This window comes from Acomys russatus, chromosome 6, assembly GCF_903995435.1.
Source record: "Acomys russatus chromosome 6, mAcoRus1.1, whole genome shotgun sequence".
Classification (NCBI taxonomy): Eukaryota; Metazoa; Chordata; class Mammalia; order Rodentia; family Muridae; genus Acomys; species Acomys russatus.
In genome coordinates this window covers 63,529,514-63,551,755 of record NC_067142.1, presented here as the reverse complement: position 1 = coordinate 63,551,755, position 22,242 = coordinate 63,529,514, and the positions used below count along the sequence as shown (strand labels likewise).

General features: G+C 47.2%; 1 protein-coding gene across 2 annotated transcripts in view; it reads right to left on the bottom strand.

The window, feature by feature from the left end:
* Rxrg (retinoid X receptor gamma) overlaps positions 1-22,242 on the bottom strand; it is a 41,719-nt gene that overhangs the window by 5,459 nt on the left and 14,018 nt on the right. Inside the window, exons 2-9 of one of the 2 annotated variants that reach the window (XM_051147794.1) lie at positions 21,359-21,606; positions 10,878-11,022; positions 9,516-9,695; positions 6,085-6,245; positions 5,828-5,957; positions 3,689-3,821; positions 2,164-2,255; positions 772-877 (exon numbers count right to left, since the gene is read on the bottom strand). In XM_051147794.1, the coding sequence (XP_051003751.1) occupies positions 772-877; positions 2,164-2,255; positions 3,689-3,821; positions 5,828-5,957; positions 6,085-6,245; positions 9,516-9,695; positions 10,878-11,022; positions 21,359-21,606 (1,195 nt within the window). Of the gene's footprint in view, positions 1-771; positions 878-2,163; positions 2,256-3,688; positions 3,822-5,827; positions 5,958-6,084; positions 6,246-9,515; positions 9,696-10,877; positions 11,023-16,806; positions 17,049-21,358; positions 21,607-22,242 lie in introns of those variants that run through there. The other variant, XM_051147795.1, reaches the window with a different exon arrangement.

Sequence of the window (22,242 nt, the reverse complement as noted above, 5' to 3'; positions counted from 1 at the left end):
GGACCAGCAACACTCTTCAGCCTGTCATTTGTGCTGCATGGGAGTCACCATGAGACTGTGAGAGACATACTGTCACTTCACAGAGACTGAGGTTCACATCTCACCTCCACCAGCGACCAGCTTTACAGTCTCTCTGAGTGTCTGTTACTTGGTAGAATGGGCAGCGCACTCTCACATCAATCCATTCATTTCCTTCTTCACCCAGCATGTAAAGATATAGATGCTAGTCCCCCGCCCCATCTGCAAAAGATCTCAGCGCCCTGTATGCATCCCTGAAACTGAAGATACACTAAACCTGTACATAGATACAGAAAAAGATGTGTGTGCACATCTATACCAAGGAAAAACTAAATTTATAAATTAGACACACAGTAAGAGATAAAGAACAGTAACCAAACGCAACCATCATAGCAATACACCGTAATAAAAACTACTGAAAGGTCACTCATTCACTTCCGGTATTTCCCATTTAATGTTAATGCTTTCAAACTATGTTTGACTGCTGGTGACGAAACAGCAAAAAGCAAGCCCACAGGCAGACAGGGCAAGATGCTATTCTATCTGCAGCCACTGCTCTAAGCACGAACTCTAGGGGCATGGATGGCGATCTAGACAGACAAGACCCTATCATGACTGACGCTTTTTTTTTTCTTAGTGTGCTGATGTAAGCACAGCAGGTCTGGAGAGTAAGTCAGCACAGGAAGTGCTCGGTCAATGCGGGTGAGGAGTTGTACTGCCGTTAACGTTGCCATTCCCCTATCCCTCTCTCACCTGCCTGGTTGTTCCGGATACTTCTGCTTGGTATAGGCCTCAAGGGTGGCATAAACCTTCTCTCGAAGAATCTCCACCTCGGAGGGGTTGGACAAACCCTTGGCATCTGCAGAGAGCAATGGATTTAATTTCTGGTTAAAGGCTCAGCAGGGCCCCCTCCTCCAGTCAGTGTCACATACTGGCCACTTCCCCTAGAGTTAGGAGAGACCCACGTGGAACTCATTTATGAGGACAACTGGGAAGTAAGCGGGTCACCTGTGTCATACAGTTATCATTCCTGTGCATTGTTTTCCTAACAAACTCTCGGTCCTGAGGATTTTAAATTGTTAATAGAGAAAGAAACCCTGTTCTGACTTAACGAGAGGTTAGTTTTACTCAGGCCTGCCGAGAAAAGTGATATTCACATACTTACTGGATGCTTTCTACATGTTGGCTGAGTGGTAAGACGGGGTATGAAAACTAAACCTACGCCTGGCCTGCATCCCAGGTACCTAATCTTGGACCAAGGCACGCATGTACGTTACGTCACGTCACGTCACGTCCTACTTCAGAAGACTAGGCATGCGCAGCAGCGTTTGATGAAGTTCCTCACTCTCTCCTCTTGGATCATTTTGCCCCTGGACTTCTGAGATGCCACTCCCCTCCCGATGACCACACACTTGGCTCCGCTGACAGTTCTTTCTCCAGCCAGCTTGTGAGATTTTCAGCCCCCCCCCCCCGCAAGCCCTCTTCTCCGCTGACTTTGCTCACAACTGATGTCCCATCGTGGCTGCCTCCCAATTCAGGCAGAGAGGTAGGCAGCTCTCGCCTGTATGTCTTTATATACCTTTGGTCCTGGCTTCTCTTAGGAAGTCAATTCCCATGGATACCTACTATCCAAGTTCATTGTGCAAAGATAAAATCCTGGTCACAACCCACTCACCCTTAGAACATGCTGAAGTTATACCGGTGTCCAATGAGTGGGCATTCCATTTCTGTGTTTAGTCAGGGAAACAAAACACCCCCTGAGACATATTTGACCCCTGTCTTACTTCCACACCCTACATCCCATTCACCGGTAGATCCTAGCGACTTTACCTAGAGCTATACCCAGAATCTGACCACTGGTTCCCTCCTCCTTCTCTTTCACAGTGAGTCACTGTCATTTCTCATTTTGCCCAGATGCCTCTACGCAATAAAACTCTACACGCAGTTAAAATACTTTGAGGGTGGCTCTGGAAAGGAGAGGCAATGAAGAGAAGACTAAATACTCTGACAGGTTCTGAGCTCAGACTGCTGCCTCAGCTGAGCTTGGAGGTACTGGGGCAGGGAGCAAACAGCATCAGAGCCCCAGAGGTCAACCTCGAGAGAGGGCTGCCCCGCGCCCAAGGGCTGGCGTGAAACAGAAGTCACCTGGGTTAAAGAGCACGATGGCTCGCAGGCACCCCAGCTCCGACTTATCCATCTGCATGTCCTTCATCTTGGAAACCAGTTCCGTGAGGACTCTGTTCTCGGGAAACAAAGACAGGGAAAGAGAGGAGTGTTGAGTTCCAGGTCAAGGACCAACAAGATGGATGCCACCAATACTTGTGACAGGCAGACTCAGGCCAACTCAGTTTCTAGGTGCTGCTTGTGGTCAGCATCTCGGTTCCCTAGGGTACAGGGATGAAGATGATGAAGTCCTTCATCCTAAGGAACTTACAGTGTAGATGAAGAAGCCAGTGTGAACCTGGCAGCTACATGGAAAAGCCCAGTGACTAACTGCCTCCAGAACTCACCAGCGAGGAAGCAATGGCCTCCCAGCAGGGAACAGAAAGGCATCGCAGACTTGCAAATGAGAAGCGCAGCAGGAAAAGCCACGCCAGGGCACTGTACACGTAGAAGAACCCACAGAAGGCAGCACAGATACAAGGGCAAACATCTCTAGGAACCATGGAGGTTCTTGAGAACATCATAGAAAGGGGCAGGGAAGAAGTTGACACATCTAAGCTAAGCATGTGTGTCTCCTGAAAAGACCATCTATGATGGAGGGAAAAGGGCTCTGGGTCCTGGAACTTGATAAAGGGGCTATTTTCAGCTTTTTCTTTTTCTTTACCAGTGGCCCATTCTATTAACCTCATGTTAGAAATCTACTTATATATAAAATATATACACTATGCTATATTTATATTATTATTTATTTTTTAAATGTATCTTAGTGCATTTAAGGGAGTGAACTCTGTTATGATGTCACTTTCTAACTGAGCATGCTCCTACCATAGCCTAGAGGTCTGTATTTCAGAGAGAAAGACTCCAGAACATGCCAAGCTTCTTGAAGATGGACCCCAGACCCTTTCTCCACCCCTGGCCCCTGGGTACACTCCTCTCCCTCCCCACCTACAGCTTTACTAGCTGATGCCAATGATCTGCCTGACTAGAAAGCGTGAGGAAAGCGTCTGCCAGGCAATGATGCTGGCCTCTGACTGGTTCTATTTTATTGTCATCACCTTTGCCAAAAATCCCTCTCTCAATCTTTAGATTTATATTTTCCTGTGCTTTATTGTATCTGTAAACTGGGCTCATACCTATGATCCCAGTACTCAGGAGGCTGAAGCAGAGGGATTACCCAAGCTTGAGCCTAGCCTGAGCCATAGAAAGAGACATTTGTCTCAGTCTAAATAAAATGTGGTTTTGATTTAGTTATGTGCTCCTGACTGGGTTGCCTTTTGGACACCAGTATTACATAGAGGGAGAGGAGGAAGAGTAGGAGGAGGAGGAGGACAAACAGGAGGAGGAGGTTGAGGAGGAGGAGGAGGAGGAGGAGGAGGAGGAGGAGGAGGAAGAAGAAGAAGAAGAAGAAGAAGAAGAAGAAGAAGAAGAAGAAGAGAGAAATGTGTATACATACACATGTGCATAGACACACCAGGTGCAAGTCCTGGAAACAGAAGGGAATCATAACCTGTCAAAGATGGAGCCAACACCGGCACTGTGAGCACTGCTCCTGTGGACGTGGAGGCCTGTGGCCAGCAGGATGCCATCCTGGACAGAAACTGAGCGGTGGGAGAAGGAGGCGATCAGCAATTCATTCCACCCTGCAAGCATAGAGAAGAGACCTTGTGGGGAAAGTAACCATATTCCTACCTCCCAGAGAACTGCACTATGCGATGCATGGCTTCTCATCCCATGTGGTGAGAGCAGCACTGAGAATCATCCTGGGAGGTTAAGACCTAGCTCAAGGTGACACATGTAATTAGTGACAAGAGAGAAGATAAAGCTAGAGTTTCCTGACTCCCATGGCTCTGCATGTGCCCCTGCAGTTTCTTAGATGCAGCCTAAAATGACAGCTTGAGTACAGGAACCTTTTTGGTCATTGGTGTCAACTAATATGAATTGAAGCTTTCCCGGACGATAGTCACCATTAGCAGAATGATGGATACAGTGACTGTACGTTGTAGTCTCTGCCCCGGGATGTGACAACCTAGCTCTATTGCTTTGGTGTTATCTATAACAACAGCACAGTATGTAGCTTTCAGTGGATACTCAATGGTCACTCGTCATCCAACAGGGATGCATGAGTGGACTAGTTCCCAATGCTCAGCCGATCCTCGTGAAAGTTCCCTGATGGCTCTGTGACAAAGAGGAGCCATGGCAGGTGTCGGCAGATTGCGGTGTCCTAGAAATGAGACACAAGATTGTAGCACAGAGAATCTTAGAATGAAGGAAGCCTTGAACTCCAGATAACAGACCTAAGCAGAAATTTCTGGCTTTGTCTATGCATGCATGTGTGTGTGTATGTGTGTGTGTGCGCGCACATACGTGTGTATGTGTACATATATATATACACATGTGTATGTGCAGGCATGGAGGCCAGAGAAGAACACTCAGCATTCCTACTCTATCAATCTTCTCTCTTACTCTCAGGATAGAGAACTGAACCTCACTGAACCTGCAGCTTGCTGTTTTTCAGCTAGGCTGGCTGGACAGCAAGCCCTCGAAATTCTTCCATCTCCGTGCCACTCCTAACCTCCAAAGCTTGGGTGACAGGAACACACAATCACATCCAACTTTTCTGTCCACACATATGTTGGGGATCATATTTCCTTATGCTTGTACAGCGAACAGTTTTACCCCACCTCCATGCCATCCCCCCAGCCCCTGAAATCTCTGGCTTTCTTATTTTACCTGTGAAGTGGGGATGTCTCTGTTTACCAGTCTTATTATAGTTATAAGATTCTGCTTCAGATTATCTTTTATAGTGGTTTATAAGCTTATAGGCTCAATTTTCTTACCCAAGAATACCTCACTAATAACCCGACTAACCTAAGCAATAGGAAAACAAGATTAAAGAATACAATAATCAAACCATAAGGATATCAGTTCCAAGGAGCAATTCTCTTGGCAAAGTCCGCAGGATTTCTTCTGCTGGAACCTGGAGCAACCAGAACCCAGAACCTCAGCCGGAGCCCAGAACCCCAAAGCCTTCCCTCGAGCATCTCAAAGTAGAGCAATGAACAGCCAAAACTATCCCAAGTCTCCAAAGGCCCCGCCTCTTGTTTCTGGCTCACATTTATACCTTCTCTCAGCATTTGTTCAAGGATGTTTTTCAGCTGCTTAATAACCAATCTCCCCCACATGGTGGTTCAACTTCTAAGGGGATAAACATCACCTGCTCTCTCACAAGTCTTTTTCTCATGCCCCACTTGCGATCTAAACCAAAAACATGTTTATCTCTCCTTTATGAGTCTTTGAAATTAAATATAAATTATAAAACTGCAGGAACATTTACCTGGAGGAAAAGCCCTACTCCTTCATGAGTTTCATTTGGGAAACTCCCATTCATTTGGGAATGAAGTCCTAGGGATAGCACCATTAAATTTACAAGTTGGTAAAGGACATGAAATGAAGGCCTGACACAGTGGCACACACATTTAATCTCAGTGCTTGGGAGACAGAAGCAGAGTGCAAGTCTAGCCTGGGCTACATAGTGAACTCAAGGAAAATGTAACAATTGCAAGTTGCTCCTTTTAGGGCCCCACAGGTCATTTCAAAATAACATCCCAGGGGATTGTCTCAGGGCAAGAGGACTCTGCTGCTTTACCTGCCCGGAGCAGAATGACCTGGTCCTCCAAGGTGAGGTCTGAGAAGTGGGGTATGCGTTTGGCCCACTCAACAAGGGTGAAGAGCTGCTTGTCAGCCGCATGGCATATGTTGGTAACTGGGTCATTTGTCTGGAAAAAAAAAAAAAAAAAAAAAAAGAACAAATTTCTATGAGGTCCTGAGACTCTAAAATGCCTCTCTGTTGCCTGCAGCCCCGCCCAAGAAACAGAAGCTGGATGGCGACTTAAGAGAGCATACCGAGTTCTCCATGCTCATGTCACCATAGGATTCTGTCTTTGGTTCCACAGCAAGCTCGGCTTCTAGAATCCTCTCCACGGGCATGTCTTCGTGGCCACTGTTGGCACATTCCGCCTCACTCTCGGCTCGCTCCCGGCTCCTCTGCCTTTCTTCCTGCACGGCTGGCATGTGGCAAGACCGACAGAGGTTACAGAGTGCCAAGGACCAGTGTGGGACAGTTACGTACATTAAGCCTCAAGATTTCTCCTGTATCAAAGGAGACTCGTTGTGGCATTATTGAACCAGGGATATCATAATGCTGACAGACGGAATGAAGACAGTGAAGGTGTTTCCTTGTTGATGCAGAGGTGGGGGTCTTTAGACATATTGTTTACAGTGCATGGTCAAACCCCTCTTAAGCTAGCTGTTTTAGCTTCACAGACCTCCAGTCCCTTGTTAATCCCTTCTCAGGAAGCTACCGGTCTCCTTGCTTTCCCCTCTGTTTGTCATCCTTCCTATGCTGCTGCCTCTGATAGGCTGTGACCACGTAACAGTTAAGGATAAAGCCCATCACTGTAAAAACTCCCCTTGTCAGATCCTATGCATCAGCCCTGGTATTCACGTCCCATTAGGTAGGCCCCCTGTGCACCAGCTTGAACACAGCATCACCTGATCCGACTTGTCAGGGACGATCTTCAGGGAGCCGGCTGTGGGAATTTGGTAAGTGAAGGGGTGGAGGGCTGTCACCTAGAAGACATTTCAGAATGTGCACTGATTTCATGGGGGGGGGGGGGGGCGGCGGCGCGGAGGGCAAAGGTATAGGCTCGAGTTTCTGCAGCCTTCTCCAAACTTGGGATTTTCATCAAAGTTCGCTCTACCTCTCAGAAGAATCCTTGGGCCCCACACATCAGGATGTAAGGCAGACCCTACACTGTTGGGCTCCTATCTATCTAGAAGGCGGCTGCTTCCAGTTCAGTCCCCGCGGCAATGTGCAGGACTCAATACTAGAAGACAGTTCTTATCTCTCAAAACAGCAAATTCTATTCTAACTTGGTAAAGCACATTTCCAAGTAGCCTCTCCTCCAGGTCTCTCCCTCCCTGCTCCCAGCCTTGCGGGGGGGGGGGGGGGGGGGGGGGGGCGGGAGGGGGAAGGAGGTGAGGATCCCTTATCCTGTGAGGGAGTTACAGGCCACAGAGGCAGTCTGAATCAGGGCTGGACCTGGAGCAGCAGGCTGAGTCTCCCTTGTGAGTGATGAGCGCTCTTTCTCAAGGCCAAGCAGAGAAGAGGCCTAAAAGCCACCACGAATAACCCCTATCAGGTAGCGATGGTGTTGTGCAGCGGTGTTGTAAACGTTTCAACACAATATTTATTTCTCCATTCCCTTTGTCTTCTCCCCTGTGGGCTTGTGTCTCTACCTGGGCCCTTCCCCTCTCTGTCTCTGTCTCTGTCTCTCTCTCTCTCTCTCTCTCTCTATCTATCTATCTCTATCTCTTTCTCTCTCTCTCTGTTTCCCTTCTTCTCTTGTTCTTTTTCAATTCACTCCATCCATCATTGTCCAGTGACATGTGGGAACTATAGTGCATATTTTTCTCTCAGCCAGATTTTCTGCCTGAAGTTGAATGTTCTTTCACTTATCTTTAAGAAATTAATACATTTCTATTTGACCTGATCTAAAAGTTAAAAATTAAAACAAGTGAACAGAGGAAGCAAACCGAATCAAGTTCCTTCTGTGATCCCCAGTCGACTCTTCTAAGAGACTCGTAACACTCAGGGAAAAACAACCTTGAAGCTTCAAAGAGCCTTGGCTTCAGGGAATTAGGTTCCAATTCCAATTTTGCCATTAACTGGGTAAGAGCTGGCTACTCTCTCCTCCTGTTAGAACTGCAAATTGAAGCAACATATGGTTATTGGAGGATATGCCACCTGGCAGATATCCTCTGCTCCCGGCCACAACATACGTCCTGATACATTCAGGACACTGTCTGGTCAAAATAGCACCATACTCTGGCTTTTCAGGCTTTGTCCACTCACATGTAAACAGTGTGCTTTCAGGTTCTCCAGTAACCAACATTAATGGGGAACTTTCTGCATCAGAAGCTATATCCTATACACAATGCTTAATATAGATTATTACATCCCATTGAACCCCTTCCAATGACTCTGTGAGGACCTATGGACCACAGAGAAATTAGACAACCTCTCAGAAGCCAAAAGCTAAGAGGTGGTTGTACCAGCATAGGCACCCAGGCTGGCTATCTCCAGAGCCCACTAAAGGACCTTCCACATGGCCTCCATGGCACTGGGACAGGCCAAACTAGCAGGACAAGAGGGTGACTATACCATACACAGCCTTGAAGCCACAGCAAGGGTCTCCCATTTTCTCTTAATGATGTTTTGAGGGGCAATGGCTTGACTCAGACACTTTGCTCACACTGCTGTCTCTCCAAGGAATGCCGCAGAGAGGCAAGGAAAATGTAGGGAGGCAGCATGGGATGGCCCTTGTCTCTCAGGGTCTTTCTGTCCATCTGTGAGCTGCTTCCTGCTGATTGAGTGACTCCAAAATGTACCCTTCTCCTGCCATGTTTCCTTAGTGATGGCATTCCCGCTACCCATAGGCTCAAGGACCTGCAGACTTCCTCAATCTCACAACAAGAGGCATTGAGGGAGCCCACTCAAATAGTCGCTCCTACCTGCAAGGGCTGGAATCCTTTCTGAACAAGCACTAAGATTTCCCACTAACACCAGGCACCTGCACAAAGTGCTCTACTTAATTGGCTGCCCATTTCAATTTATTTCTGTTACTTAGCAAGATGACTTTCGATCTTGAAACAAGAACAGGAAGAAGGAAAAAACACTGCACTTTCAGATTCGTTTCCCTCCTGACATAAGCATACCCCACCAACTCACACTATAAATTAGGAGATGAAGCCACTTAAAGGCACAGTGACACTCTATGGGACTGAGAAGGCCAGTCTGTCAGACCTGTAAATCCACAAACACCGAAGACAATGACAACATGAATGGATTTATAGCAGAGCAAAGCTATAAATCCCAGAGGGCCACAACAAACCTACAGTTCTCCCTCCACGGAGCCCTGTGATTAGAGCAAGAAGGTCAGTCTGATGTCCCTTGGTGCCGCATGCCATAAAGCCTCAGAAATGTCCGAGACCAGATGCCCATTAACCGGCCAAGAAATAGAGAGGGCCCTGCATGGGCACCTGTCCTTGGGCTCCCAGAGAAGAGAGATGATGGAGGAAGACATGTCTCTTGCCCTTTGAGCTCTGGAGGTAAACCTTGACAGTTGTGGTACCCAGACTCATCTTAACTTCCACATCAGACATCTCCCTCCCAGAGTGCAGTGCAGCCTGGCTCTTTCTTGTGCTTCTGTCTTCACAGCTCTTTGCATGCAACCTGCTTTCCCTGAGTAGAGGGGAGCAGCGGGGCACCTCACCTTCCCTCTTCATGCCCATGACCAGGCACTTCTGGTAGCGACAGTATTGGCAGCGGTTACGCTGGCGCTTGTCAATGAGGCAATCTTTGTTATCCCGACACGTGTAGATGAGGTCTTTCCTGATGGTTCTTTTGAAGAAACCTTTGCAACCTTCACAGCTGTACACACCGTAGTGCTTGCCTGTTTACGAGAGAACATTCCACAGACCATTCTTGCATTTACTCAGAATTTTCATTGCAAAGAAGACTGTGACCACCCCCTAAGGAAACAGCCATATCTCCTAAGCACGAATAACAACTCCCAAAGGATGCAAGCTGAATCACAGGATCCAAGGTAAGAGTAAGTGGCCTTGCTTTGTGCCGCCCCCTGTATCACTAACCTAAGACAGCATCATTAGAAGATTCCTGGCCTTAGGTTTTATTGGCATTTGTCAAAGCAACTCTTGGATTTTGATAAGGAAATATCCCACTTCAGCTCAATATTTTGCTGTACATAATAAATAAAAAGGTGTTTAATTGCCATATATTACCCAGAAGACCCTTGGTTTAACTGACACGGTCAGCTCCTCTGAAGCTGGAATTACAGACAGTTATGAGCTGCCATATGGTGCTGGAGATCCAACCCAGGTCTTTTGGAAGAACAGTAAGTGTTCTTAACCACTGAGCCATCTCTCCAGCCCAACAACCACTGGGTACTGATATTATGAGCCAGCACCAGCACACTTGTCTTTCTCATTCTTTAGAGACTCAAATGTGTTAAAACTGATGGGGAAAGAAGTCAGAGCAGAAAGAACAGAGAAGAAGAGAAAAAACTTAAGAAAGAAGCAGTTTTGGCAAAATGGAAGAGGATAAGCCAATGAAATATTTTTCCCATAAAGGCATGCTAAAAAAAATCTAGCATGTTATAAAAAGATAAAACTAAATATGCTCAAATATTAAAGAGTTTCTCCTTCATGGTGATATTACGTAAAATGTTTTACTTTCTCTTTGTTCTTTTGTGAGTCTTCCAATTTTATATTGATTTTATAAGTATTTATTTGGGATACTTTATGATTATGAAAATAACTTTTTAAAAAATTAAACAAAATCTAATATGGGATATTTGATCATCACAGCTTCTTAATCCCAGACATGGACCCAATTTTGTCACTCCAAAGAGAGTCTCAAACATTTCCAATGATGCTAATCCTTCAAGCTGAAAAAAAAAATTATTTTAGCATCATCAAGACTGCAAGCTCTGGACCCCATAACTGAAACCTCTAGGCCAGGCCTCAAGCTGGACCACTATAAAGTGTCCTTTTGTTTCACTGAGAACAGTACTCGTATTGATCAGGGGAGTGACTCTGTCGCACGGGACCCGTACCTGAGGATCTGTCCCCACAGATAGCACAGATGTGTCTCACCAGAGACCCCGGGCTGGTGGATGGGTAGTTCATGTTTCCAATCCCAGGCAGACCTGGTAAAGGCTTAATGTCCTCGGAGCTGCTGACACTGTTGACCACATTTAACTGCAAGAGAAACCAACAAAAAGGAAGACTAAGACACAGGCAGGGTAAACCCAATCCCCCAGGCCTTCTGCAATGGATGTGCATGTGAGATTAGCTCCATTTCAAGACGTCACTTCCGAGTACAGACTTCCCCAAACTGCTCATCTGTGACATGAATGCAAGGCCATGGGACAAGTACACAAGATGAAAGAAATTATTTCTAGGAGCTAAAACATAACCCCAGCACCACAGCACACTCTACTAGGCTGTGCGTGTTTCTTCCTCTTATGCGTCTGTTTTTCTTGAGCTAAGCTGCACACTGAGGACAATGGCAGCTGCGCTATTTTAAATTTTTTATCAACTACTGATTGAAGATTCAGAAGTACACCGGGAGGAGCTATGGCCCTCAGGCAAGACATGCAGACTCTAAGAGAGAGAGAGAGAGAGAGAGAGAATGCAACCCTCACACACCAATTAAAAAAAAAAAAGCAAGTCCATTCATTAGTCAACCATTGGACATTCCCACAGGGCTCTGAGATACATGGGCAAATAAAAGTGCAAGTTTAGCCATTTGTGATAAAATGGAAGAGCAGGGACAGGGACATGGTTCATCCCTATGCTCTGTGAGCTAACTGAAGCCGCTAGCCCCAGTGCTCAAGTCACCGAGAAGCAGCAAAACGGCAGAATGCTCCAGGTCTTTCTTTTGAACCTGGTTGTAACTAAGAAATTATCTTCCCATGAAAATACAAAATCTGTACAGCCCAAATAGATCCTCCGCAATGCCTGGTAAGCTCCGCCCCCTCCCCCCCAGCATGGAGCTGGTGTTTATGGATGTCTGAATAGGTAGGTCAGCTTGCCTCTCCTGGTCCTCAACCCTTGTCAAAAGTGGACATTTCCTCCCCACTTATCCTGGTGCCCTTGAGGAGGCGTCGGAGATCTGTGGTCATCAGAATAAATCCTGCCTTAAATAAATCCGAGGCAGGCATCCAGTCAGAAACAGAGGCACGCAAGCTCTGTGCCCACGCCAGTGGGTACACAGCGGTGCTCTCAGCTAGGCAAAGGGAGATATAAAATATGGAAGGTCTGTATCTTGATCTTCAAAGATGTTTGCTCTCCTTAAGGGGCTGGAGAGATGGCTCGGTAGGTGAAGTGCAAGTGTGGGGATCTGAGTAAAATCTCTAGAGTCCATCTTTTTAAAGCCAAAATGTGGTGGCATGTGCTCAGAATCCCAGAGCTTGGGGAATGACATGGATCCGTGAGCCTCTCTGGATGGATGGCCTAACCAGAGCAGCAGGTTCTAGGCCAATGAAAGACCAACCTCAAAAGAAGGGGAGGAGGGGAGAAGAGGAGAAGGAGGAAGAGGAGGAAGGGAAGAAGAAGAGGAGGAGGAAGAAGAAGAGGAGGGGGGAAGGGGAGGAGAAAGCCAAGACAGGCAGATGTGGATGACACCTGAAGAATAAGTGAAGTTGTCCTCTGGCCTCTGTAGGCATAGGTGCTCACACATGTGAATTTTCAAACATGCACACACACACACACACACACACACACACACACACACACGCATGCGCGCGCGCGCCCACACACACACAAAGAGGGGAGGGAGGGAGGGAGGAAAGAAGAGAGAGAGGAAAAAAAATAGGCAACTTGATAGAAAGGAAGGTGGTACAAGCTGACACATGTGTATCCACTGGAAAGATCAGGAAGCTTTTTGAGGGCTAACACAGGGTCCCCTGGCTCTCCTTGATGTCCCTGAATTTTGAATTATGTTGTATGGCCATGTAACTGTAAGTGCAAACTGACCCACGGGTAGGGCTTCTCCCCTCTCCTGGGGCTTTGGTATAGGAAGAATGATCAGTAAACCATAACCCACAATAGACCTGAGTTGGGTCCTTTCAAAACCACTAGCTTTTTTATGCACTAAGCAAATATTTATTGAGTATGGGAGACAGACAAAGGCTCTGGGTTAAAGTCTGTGAATAGTTTGCTAATTCGCATGATGGATGAAAAGGTGTGGTGAGGTAATCCCTTTCCCAGGCTCTCTGAGCCCATGCCCAGTTTCTCACTCTACCGCTGTGTAGCATAGCGAGGAGGTTCTGCACCTGGGAGCTTCCAGAGAAAATGCTGCCAGTGCTGGTGCCTGGATGTCCTCATAGGGGGGGTCTGATGAAGGCTCCTGCCATGAGGATTCTATCATTTCATTGACGATGCTAATGTACATTTGTAGGTGAAGAATCCATGGCATGGTGTAAATCGTGACAGTGTGATTTCTAGGGAACGACTTTTCCCAAATGCCTCACAAGCATATAAATTAACACTCGGATCCATAAAATGGATCCGTTACACCAGATGAAACCAAAGAGCAACAGTTCTCAACCTTCACCATGCTGCGACCCTTTAATACAGTCGTGTTGTGGTTACCGCTGCCCCTCAGCTATAAAATCATTTCCATTGCTACTTCATAACTGTAGCTTTGCTTCTGCTAGGAGTTGTAACGTAAATATCTGGTATGCGGGATATCTGTGAAAGGGTCGTCTGACGTGTCCGTAAGGGGGTCAACACCCACAGGTTGAGAATCACTGCCGAAGAGGGAGCCTTATAATTGATCACAGTCTTGTCTCCAAATCCTCCGGTGGCCAAGAAAGATCCTAGGAGCAAGGTTCATCATCTCACGAAGACAGCGCCAGCCCCCTGCCTCCCACACACCCCCTAGCTCTGCAGCTGCAGCCTGCGGTGAACACAGAATCATGAGGGGCCAGTGTGTTGTGACCACCTACAAGAAGCTCAATCAATGCTAACTAATACTGTAGGTCTTTGCGACAACCCGAGGAGGTCTTCCTATTTTTATTCTGAACAGGGATGTGGGGGTATACGTGTAATGAACTACTCAGGTGTGCATGCCTGTGCATATGCAGAGGCCAGAGAAAGATGTCAAGCGTCCTTCTCAATTATTTCACCTTTATCCTCTTGAGACAGGGTCTTTTGCTCAGCCTGGAGCTTGGCTAGTAGCAAGTAACCTTCAGCAATCCTCCTGTCTCCATCCCACACAAGGCTGGGACTGCAGGTGCCTGGGTAACCACACCCAGCTTCTTTTGTGAGTCTCAGGGATTTGAACCCAAATCCTCATGCTTGTGCCTCCTGTGATCTTACCCACTGAGCCATCTCCATAGACCCCCCCCCCATTTCTCACATGAAGACATTATTAGTCTTGCCATGGTTTTCCCATTTTTGTTCATTCAGAAACACTGTACAGGTTCTACAAGTTAAAAAGACGCAGGCACCATCTCAAGGAGTTGCTGAGTAAAACTGGGTGAGATGGTTTAGGACCAATCACACACTGTGAGGTCAGGGAAGACGTCCCTGAAAGTGGCAGCACTTGGAATGAACCCTCCCCCAACCCCCACCCCACCCCGACCCCATGGATAGGAGGTGGGTGGGCCAATGATTTGTAAAGGCTTTGAGAATGAAGGCCTGAAGGGAAGGAAGCCCAAAGACCTAGATGATGTTGAGAGGTAGGGGTGGAAGTCTTGCAGTCCTGATGGCCCAGCTGGGAGGATGGCAACGAGGGGCCACTAGCAATTTTGAGCAGAGGGATTCTGGCTTTCACACTCAGCCTCAGTGAAGAATGGGCTGCTGTAGACAGAGGATGGATGGGGAAAGATATGGTACTCACTACACACTAGGTCTAATTGTCAGCTGGAGCTGGCGGGCCAGAGACTCTGAGGCCTCACCTGAGCAGCTGGTGATTCACTCCCCATTCTGAGTCAGCAGCCTCTCTTCCACTTCTCTTCGTCATGAAGTCCGATGATGGTGGGACAAAATGGTCAGGACAAGTGTCCTTCCCCCCGCCCCCACCACCACCACCCCTCTGGCTGGCTCGGGGCTTGTGTGGGCTGAGACACTGTTGCAGAGAAGGGAAGGCAGCCGGCAGGGGAAGGCAGCTGTTGTCAATACTGGCCTATTAGCTGCCTGGCCCCAGAGTCCCTGAACCTTGGCTGTCTCATTCCATTAGAGACAGCTCTGCTGAGACACGCACTTTTGAGCTGAAAATCAGCAGGCGGTCTGACCTGCCACTGCACGCAGGCAGGCTAAGCCGTGAGAACTGGGCAGGAGCGTACCGGGTCATCTATTCTGCAGATTTTGTCAGTGGTTGTAGCTCCCTGTAGCCATTTTAGAACACTGGCTCCATTTCTGAGCTATCTTTGGCTTCAATTATTCCACCCAGGCCAGGCTCGGGGTGGTGTCCCTGTTCCAGGGTACAGACCTCACCTCTAATCTTGTAACGAGTCTGGCCTCCCACCTGGATCCTGGTCTGGCCCTGCTCTTCCAAACTATAGACCTTGGCCAGGTCCTACCACTTAGCAGAGACTGCTTCTTCCTCTCTGAACTAGATTAGTGGTTTCCAAATTGTATGTGTGTGTATATACGTGTGTGTGTGTGCACTTGCGTGTGCAGGGATGCACATGCACACATGTGTTCCCTAGCTATGAAGAAGTTGAGGTTTCTTATACTCTGAACATACTTCACCAAATGTTATTTGTTTCTTGAGACAGAGTCTCATTCTGTAGCCCAGGCTAGCTCTGAAGTGATGCTCCTGCCTCTGGCTTCCAAGCACTGGTATTGCAGGTGAGCACTACTATGCCCAGCTAACCAATTCTTTTTTTTTAATGTACATGGATATTATTAGACTCTTGAATGCAATGCCTTTGTTTTGACGATCTTATAGTTTGATGTCTCTTTCTCATCAGATTGGATAATCTTTGGGTCTATTCCAACTACAATGTTTTCAATTTTGTGAAAATACTTGCTATAAAAATGCAAATGTTTGAGAGGGTAAGAACTCAGTTGTCGATAAATTACTAAGCAAAGAAAAAATAAAGTCAGTAGGGGTAGCATCCAGGTCAGCAGGGGAGAGTGAGGAGGGAGATTCCGTATATTTGTAGGACCTTTCCAGAGTCTGCCTGACAGAACTATACTGACCAATATACAGCATTTTGCAAACACACACGTGCACATGTGTGAACACACACAGTGAAATATGTAGCCTAAATAACTATATGTAGTGTTCAGGTACCAACTGTATATCTGGTGTCTAGAAATTATTCTCTCTACTAAGATGCTCCCAAAAGGGGCTGAATCATATATTATATAATCATATGCTATATGTCATCTATATGACTTGTATATGTATTTTACATATATGTGTGCATATGATTCTTTCATATATTTAAATATTGTGTGCATGTGTATATCTTTAGCCCCTAGAATTGGGCATGATTCTGTGAACATTGGTTAAAACAAACTTCTCTAGAATCTTTCAGCAACACGGTATACCTGAATCAAGAATCAGTTTGGTGTACAATATATATCATGTAGGAATAATAATAACATGTAGGAATAATAATAATAATAATAATAATAATAATAATAATAGTAACAACAACAACAACAATAATAATAATATCATCCTCTGGCTACCACAGGGCATTATAGACCTCAAGAAGCATTTTTCAAATCCACATTTCCTTTGATGTTCATTAAAATCTCTTTAGGAAAATCAGGGCAAGCATTTGTGCCCCACAGTAGAGAAAATGAAACTCAAACAGAAATCAGCTAAAGTGCTTTGTGAAAGGTCACACGGTCCCTGCCGCTCCGTGCCAGCTCAGTTCTCCTTGGCCCTCAAGATCAAAAACCCAGAGTGCACTCAGAGGAGTTCACAGAGAGGAGTAACAGAGCAGAGCGGGAGACCCTGTCTGCCCTTCCACATGGAGCACTTCCTCCCCCCCAACACTCCCGAGCTGTACTCACAGGTCACAGAAAGAGCCTGCTTCCATGGCGAGCTCTCACAGACCCAGTGCTGAGCAGAGAAGGCAGGATGTAGGAACAGTCCCTGCCCAAGGCCTCAGAGTCTAAGTCCCCGTGGCTAAGACCGAAGCCTTTAGGCGCGCGTCACCTGGGCAAAGTTCTGTTGCGTGTGGTTCGGAGGCTCAAGCCCAGAGCGCAGCTCGCAGTCCGAGGCTGCTTCACCAGCACTTGGCAAGCTTAATATAGCTACCAAAGCCAAACTTGGCCCAGCCTCTGCACACAGCCCAGTTGGCCAGGACCGAAGCTTTCAGCTGACCTTTCAACCCCGATCCCTCTGTACAGGCACATGGTCCAGGAATAGCGGCCTGTGGAGATGAATTTATTTGGCCAGGTTTGGCTTAGTCAGGAGACTCCGTGGTGATTGCTAAAAGCAGCCTCGGGGAGATGGTGGCTGCCTGCTTCCTGTCACTCTCCCAATTTACCCTGGATTATATGTCTTCATAGATACAATGATTGTTATTTTTAATTATCTTGTTTATCCCTTAGAGTTTTTTAAAAATCTGTTTTGAATGTTCAGTCAAATTAATAGCACTTTTGCACCCCCAAACCAACGTGGTATCAAATAGCACTCATGCATCCTAGTTCCTCACAAACAGCTTTTACTTATGAATGTATTTATTCATGAACTTTCTAATTGTGTGTATGTAGTCATGCGCGCGCGTGAGCCTGTGTGTGTGTGTGTGTGTGTGTGTGTGTGTGTGTGCGTGTGTGTGTGTGTGTGTTCCTATATGTGGAGACCAGAAGTCAGCCTTACAGAGTATTTATTGCTCAGTAGCTATCTGCCTCGTTTTTGGAGGAAGGCTCTCTCTGGGGCCTCCAGGTCACTGGTGTGACTAGATTAGTCAGCCACCAAGACGCAGGGACCCACCCATCTCTACCTCTGCAGTGCTGGGGTTACAAGCACCCCCAGCTTTATCTGTGGGTTTGGGCGATCGCGTTCAGGTCGTGATTCTTGTGCCGCAAGCATTGTTACCAACTCTGCTCTCTTTCAGCCCATGTTCTTGTTTTCTCTGAGACAGGTTTTCATTCTGTAGTTCAGGCTGGCCTTGAACTCAGTATATAGCTTCCCCGGCTGGCCTTGCACTTGTAGGCTTCAGACTCCCAAGCATTAAGATTATAGGCAGGAGCCACTACAACTCATTTATTTAAATGAATGGCAATACCCTTTGCCAACCCCAACTTTCACCCATATACCGCAATGCATCTTTCTAACTACCAGGCTTTGTTTGTCTCCCCTTCCTTGAATGTGCTTCTAGAAGAGAAAGTGAACAAACCCACACTCATTCTGAAAGGCAGGGAATGGCGCACATATTATTCCACATTCCAACTGCCACCCGAAGCCTAAGGCCCTAGCACCCATGATTGGGCAACTTGGGCTCCTCTTGGGTTTTGCCCTTGTGTGTGTTCACACAACACACTGTGATTTCTCTGCATGATGTAAACAACACCCACCCATACAAGATTTCCTGGGTGTCAGGGTAACGTGGTATAAGAAATGTTTCTACGTAGTTCTGAAGACTGACCAGTCACAGGATCTGCATAGTAAGTTGGCAAATGAACTCCAAGGATGGACATGCTTTAGTCTGAGGACCAGAAAAAGCCAGTGTGTCAGCTCAAGACCAAAGGCGGGAAAATATTACATACAAACAGGCCCAGGACGCAACAAATGGTTCAGTGGAGAGGTGCTGGTGATACAAGCATGGGTTTGGGTGCCCAATACTCACGTAGCCTGCAGATGTGATGGAGTTCATCTGACACCCCATCCCCCAGGCTAGGGATGAGGATGGACTGACTGATCCTAGGGACTCACTGAGCAGCTAGCCTAGCTAAGAGCTGGCACTTCAGGTTCAGCAAAAGTCACTGTCTCAGAAAGTAAGGTTGAGAGATGATTGAGAAAGAAACACAGGGCTGGAGAGATGGCCCAGAGGTTAGGAGCACTGACTGCTCTTCCAGAAGTCATGAGTTCAATTCCCAGCAACCACATGGTGCCTCACAACCATCTATAATGTGATCTGATGCCCTCTTCTGGCCTGCAGGTGTACATGCAGGCAGAGCATTGTATATATAATAATAAATAAATAAATCTTTGAGAAACACAAAACTGACTTCTGGATGGCCTCTGCCACACTCACCCACCAGCAGGAATGAGTACACACCCATGTGCACACACATACAGTCTGCACGCATGCGCGCGCACGCACACACACACACACACACACACACACACACAGACACACACACACACACACTGTCCTCCTAGGCTGTAGGACTGGGAGCCATCTGGAAGAAGAGTTCTTTCTTAATCATTTGGATTTCCAGCTTTTTAATCCTAATCTGACCTTCAGGTGATTGGATGGAAACTGTCTGTCCTAGGGTAGGTACACTGGCTTATCCATTCTACCTATGAGTAGAGTATAAATGTTAGCCTCATCAGAAACGTTGTCATGGAAATGTTCATAATAATGTTTATGCAGACAAACTGAGCATCGTACAGTCTATCAATGCTACCCACACCCGCAAGTATGCAGAAGAATAGAGTGGGGCGTCCTGGCTTTTACAGAGAGAAAGGACGGTACAGCAAGTGGGATTTTTGTTCCTAAATCTTCTTCTAGTGCCCCACATCCCTTGTGCTGCTCCTTTGCAGTACACTTCCCACTAAAACAGGCACAGCCTATTTCCCCACCAGTGACAGAATCATCTCTGTAGTTTTCTTTGGCCGAGTGCTTATGAGGGATCATCTTGCTTGTGTTCCTTGATATGGAAAGCCCTGGCCACCACGGGTGGCACTGTCCCCCCAGTCAGGGGTCACTGGACTGTGTAATAGTGGAGAAAGCAAGCTAAGGGCTAGTGCAAAGGCCATGTTGTTCTCAGCTTCTTAACCACAGCTGGAATGTGGCCAGCATCTCAGCTTCCCACAAAGATGGACTGTCACCCAGAACCATGAGCCAGAACAAACCCTTTCTCCCATAAGTTGTTTCCGTCAGGGAATTTTGCCACAGCAACAGGAAAAGAATCTAAGACAGCACTCACGGGAAAGGCTATGCACAACTATTTCCTGGTTAGCTGTTGATCCCTTGCCTAAGACAAGGTACTAGCTGTTAGGCCGCTCTGAAATGTGGACATTATGAGCAGAAGGTAGATACTCATTTTTGTAAGCTTTTGATGACAGGAATTGTTTTTCTTTAAAGAATTTTTATTAACTTTTGTCATGTGTGTGCATGTGTGTGCGTGCATGTGTGTGTGCATGCATGCATGTGTCTGCGTGTGCGTGTGTGCGTGTGTGTGTGTGTGCGTGTGTGTGTGTGTGTGTGCTTTATCTGCCTGTGTACATCCACTTCACATGTGTGCAGCATCTGTAGAGGCCAGAGAGGGTATTGAATCCCCTGGAATGGGAATTACAGGCCATTGTGAACCACCATTTGAGCTCCGGGAACCAAACCCAGGCCTGTTTTTTGTTTTGTTTTGTTTTGTTGCTTTTTGGTTTTTTGTGGGTTTTTTGGTGTTGTCATTGATGGTGGCGGTGGTGGTTTTGTGTTTTGTTTTGTTTTGTTTTGTTTTGTTGAGACAGGGTTTCTCTGTGTAACAGCCTTGGCTGTCCTGGAACTTGCTTTATAGACCAGGCTGGCCCTAACTCACAGAGATCCACCTGCCTCTGTCTCCTAAGTGCTGGGATTAAAAACATGCGCCACCGCCACCACCCAACAGTAAGTACTCCTTATCACGGAGCATGCCAGTGACTATATTTTCATATAGCATTATTGCAGCAGTGGCCCACCACTCCAAGAGGAGGGAACCATGACCCTTAGAAGACAAGGCCATCTGGGGCTCCACAAAGCTGTAGCTCTGCTGTACAGACCCCTTTTCTCCATGGCATCAGAAGACACTCGGAATTCAGGTCAAGGTTTCTCCTTGGCTTCTGTTTGTCTCACACACACTATGTATGTATGTACACCTAGTTCTAGATTTGTCTATGTGCTATGCCTGCCTATTTCCCCTCTCAGTTGAAAAATGCTTAGCAAAGACTTGCCCTGATCATTTCTGTGTTCCTTTAACAAAAACATATGCTATCTCATTGCCTAGGTACCCCTCTGTGTGTACACATAAGCACGCATGTGTGTGCACGGATGTCTTGAGGCCAGAAGTTGACATGAGTGACCAGGAAGCCTTCATGAGTCCTCCTGTCTCCACCTTCCCAGCACTTGGATCACAGGTGTATCCGGTCAGGCCCTGCTTTTTTTGTGGGGGCCGGGGATCTGAACTCAGTTCCTCATGCTTGTATGGTAAGCACTTTACTGGCAGAGCCATTTCTCCCATCCCTTAGATCATTGGTTCTCAACCATCCTAAGCACAGACAGTGAGGTCCTGAAGGAGAGCAGGCTACAGAGCAAATCTAAACACTTCAGCAAGGTCACACCAAGCATGCTTGCCTGTGGCTCCTGCTCAAGCTCTTAGTCTGAAGATGGCTAAACTAGCCTGGAAGAGAAACGCCACCTACCTGAGAGCTGGGTGGGGCCACCAAGTTGATGCCTGGAGGGGCTGCCAATGCTCCTGAGGGGGGACCCATGGCGGAAGTGATGACTCGATATGGAGAGCCGAGAGCATTGAGGGGGGTTCCCACGGCACTCAGCGTCCGTGGGGCACTCACAGGAGTGTCTGTGTAGCTGGAGTGGCTGTCCATTGGCTTCCCTGTGGACAAGGCCGCTGACGGGCTCATGGCTGTGGAGCCAGTGTGGCCAGGGGAGCCTGTGAAAGGAAAAATCATAGGTTGTGAAGAGGCTAAGGAAGCAAAGTTAGGGCCCCTGTGGAGGCAGAGGCACAGCATACCCCTAGTTTTGTTTCCTGGGGGCTTCCCCTCCTTTTGGCCACTTCTTACAAGTGCTAGCTGCTCAGATAGACAAAGTGCATGGATAGGAGAGGGCCTGAGTAGAAGAGGGAAACTCATTGACATTCTTAGTTCTCTAAGTTTGTCCCTGGATCCACCGTGGCCTTAGCCAGACGTATAGCACATACGACCATGTCATGGCTCACAAGGCCCCAGGCCTCTGTGACTGTGTCCTGGGCCAGTCAGTCAGGAAAAGCAAGCCAATGCCCATGTGAGGAGCAGGGTAAACAGGTGCCGGAGCTTCACCAAGATCCCCTACTTGAAGCTCTTACGGCTATGAGAACTGGGGCAAGGCTAAAATCCATTCGCCCATATGCAAACTGGGATGACTGAAGTGGTTTTGTGGGTACCAGGACCCGGGAAGGCCAGGGAGACAAGTGCACACAGCCTTGTAGACAGCACTTCCACCTGGCGACAGGGTGCTATGTCACTAGTGCCTGTGGGGAGAGGTTGTAGAAGCATGGGAGCAGTGACCAAGAGATTATCATAAACTATCT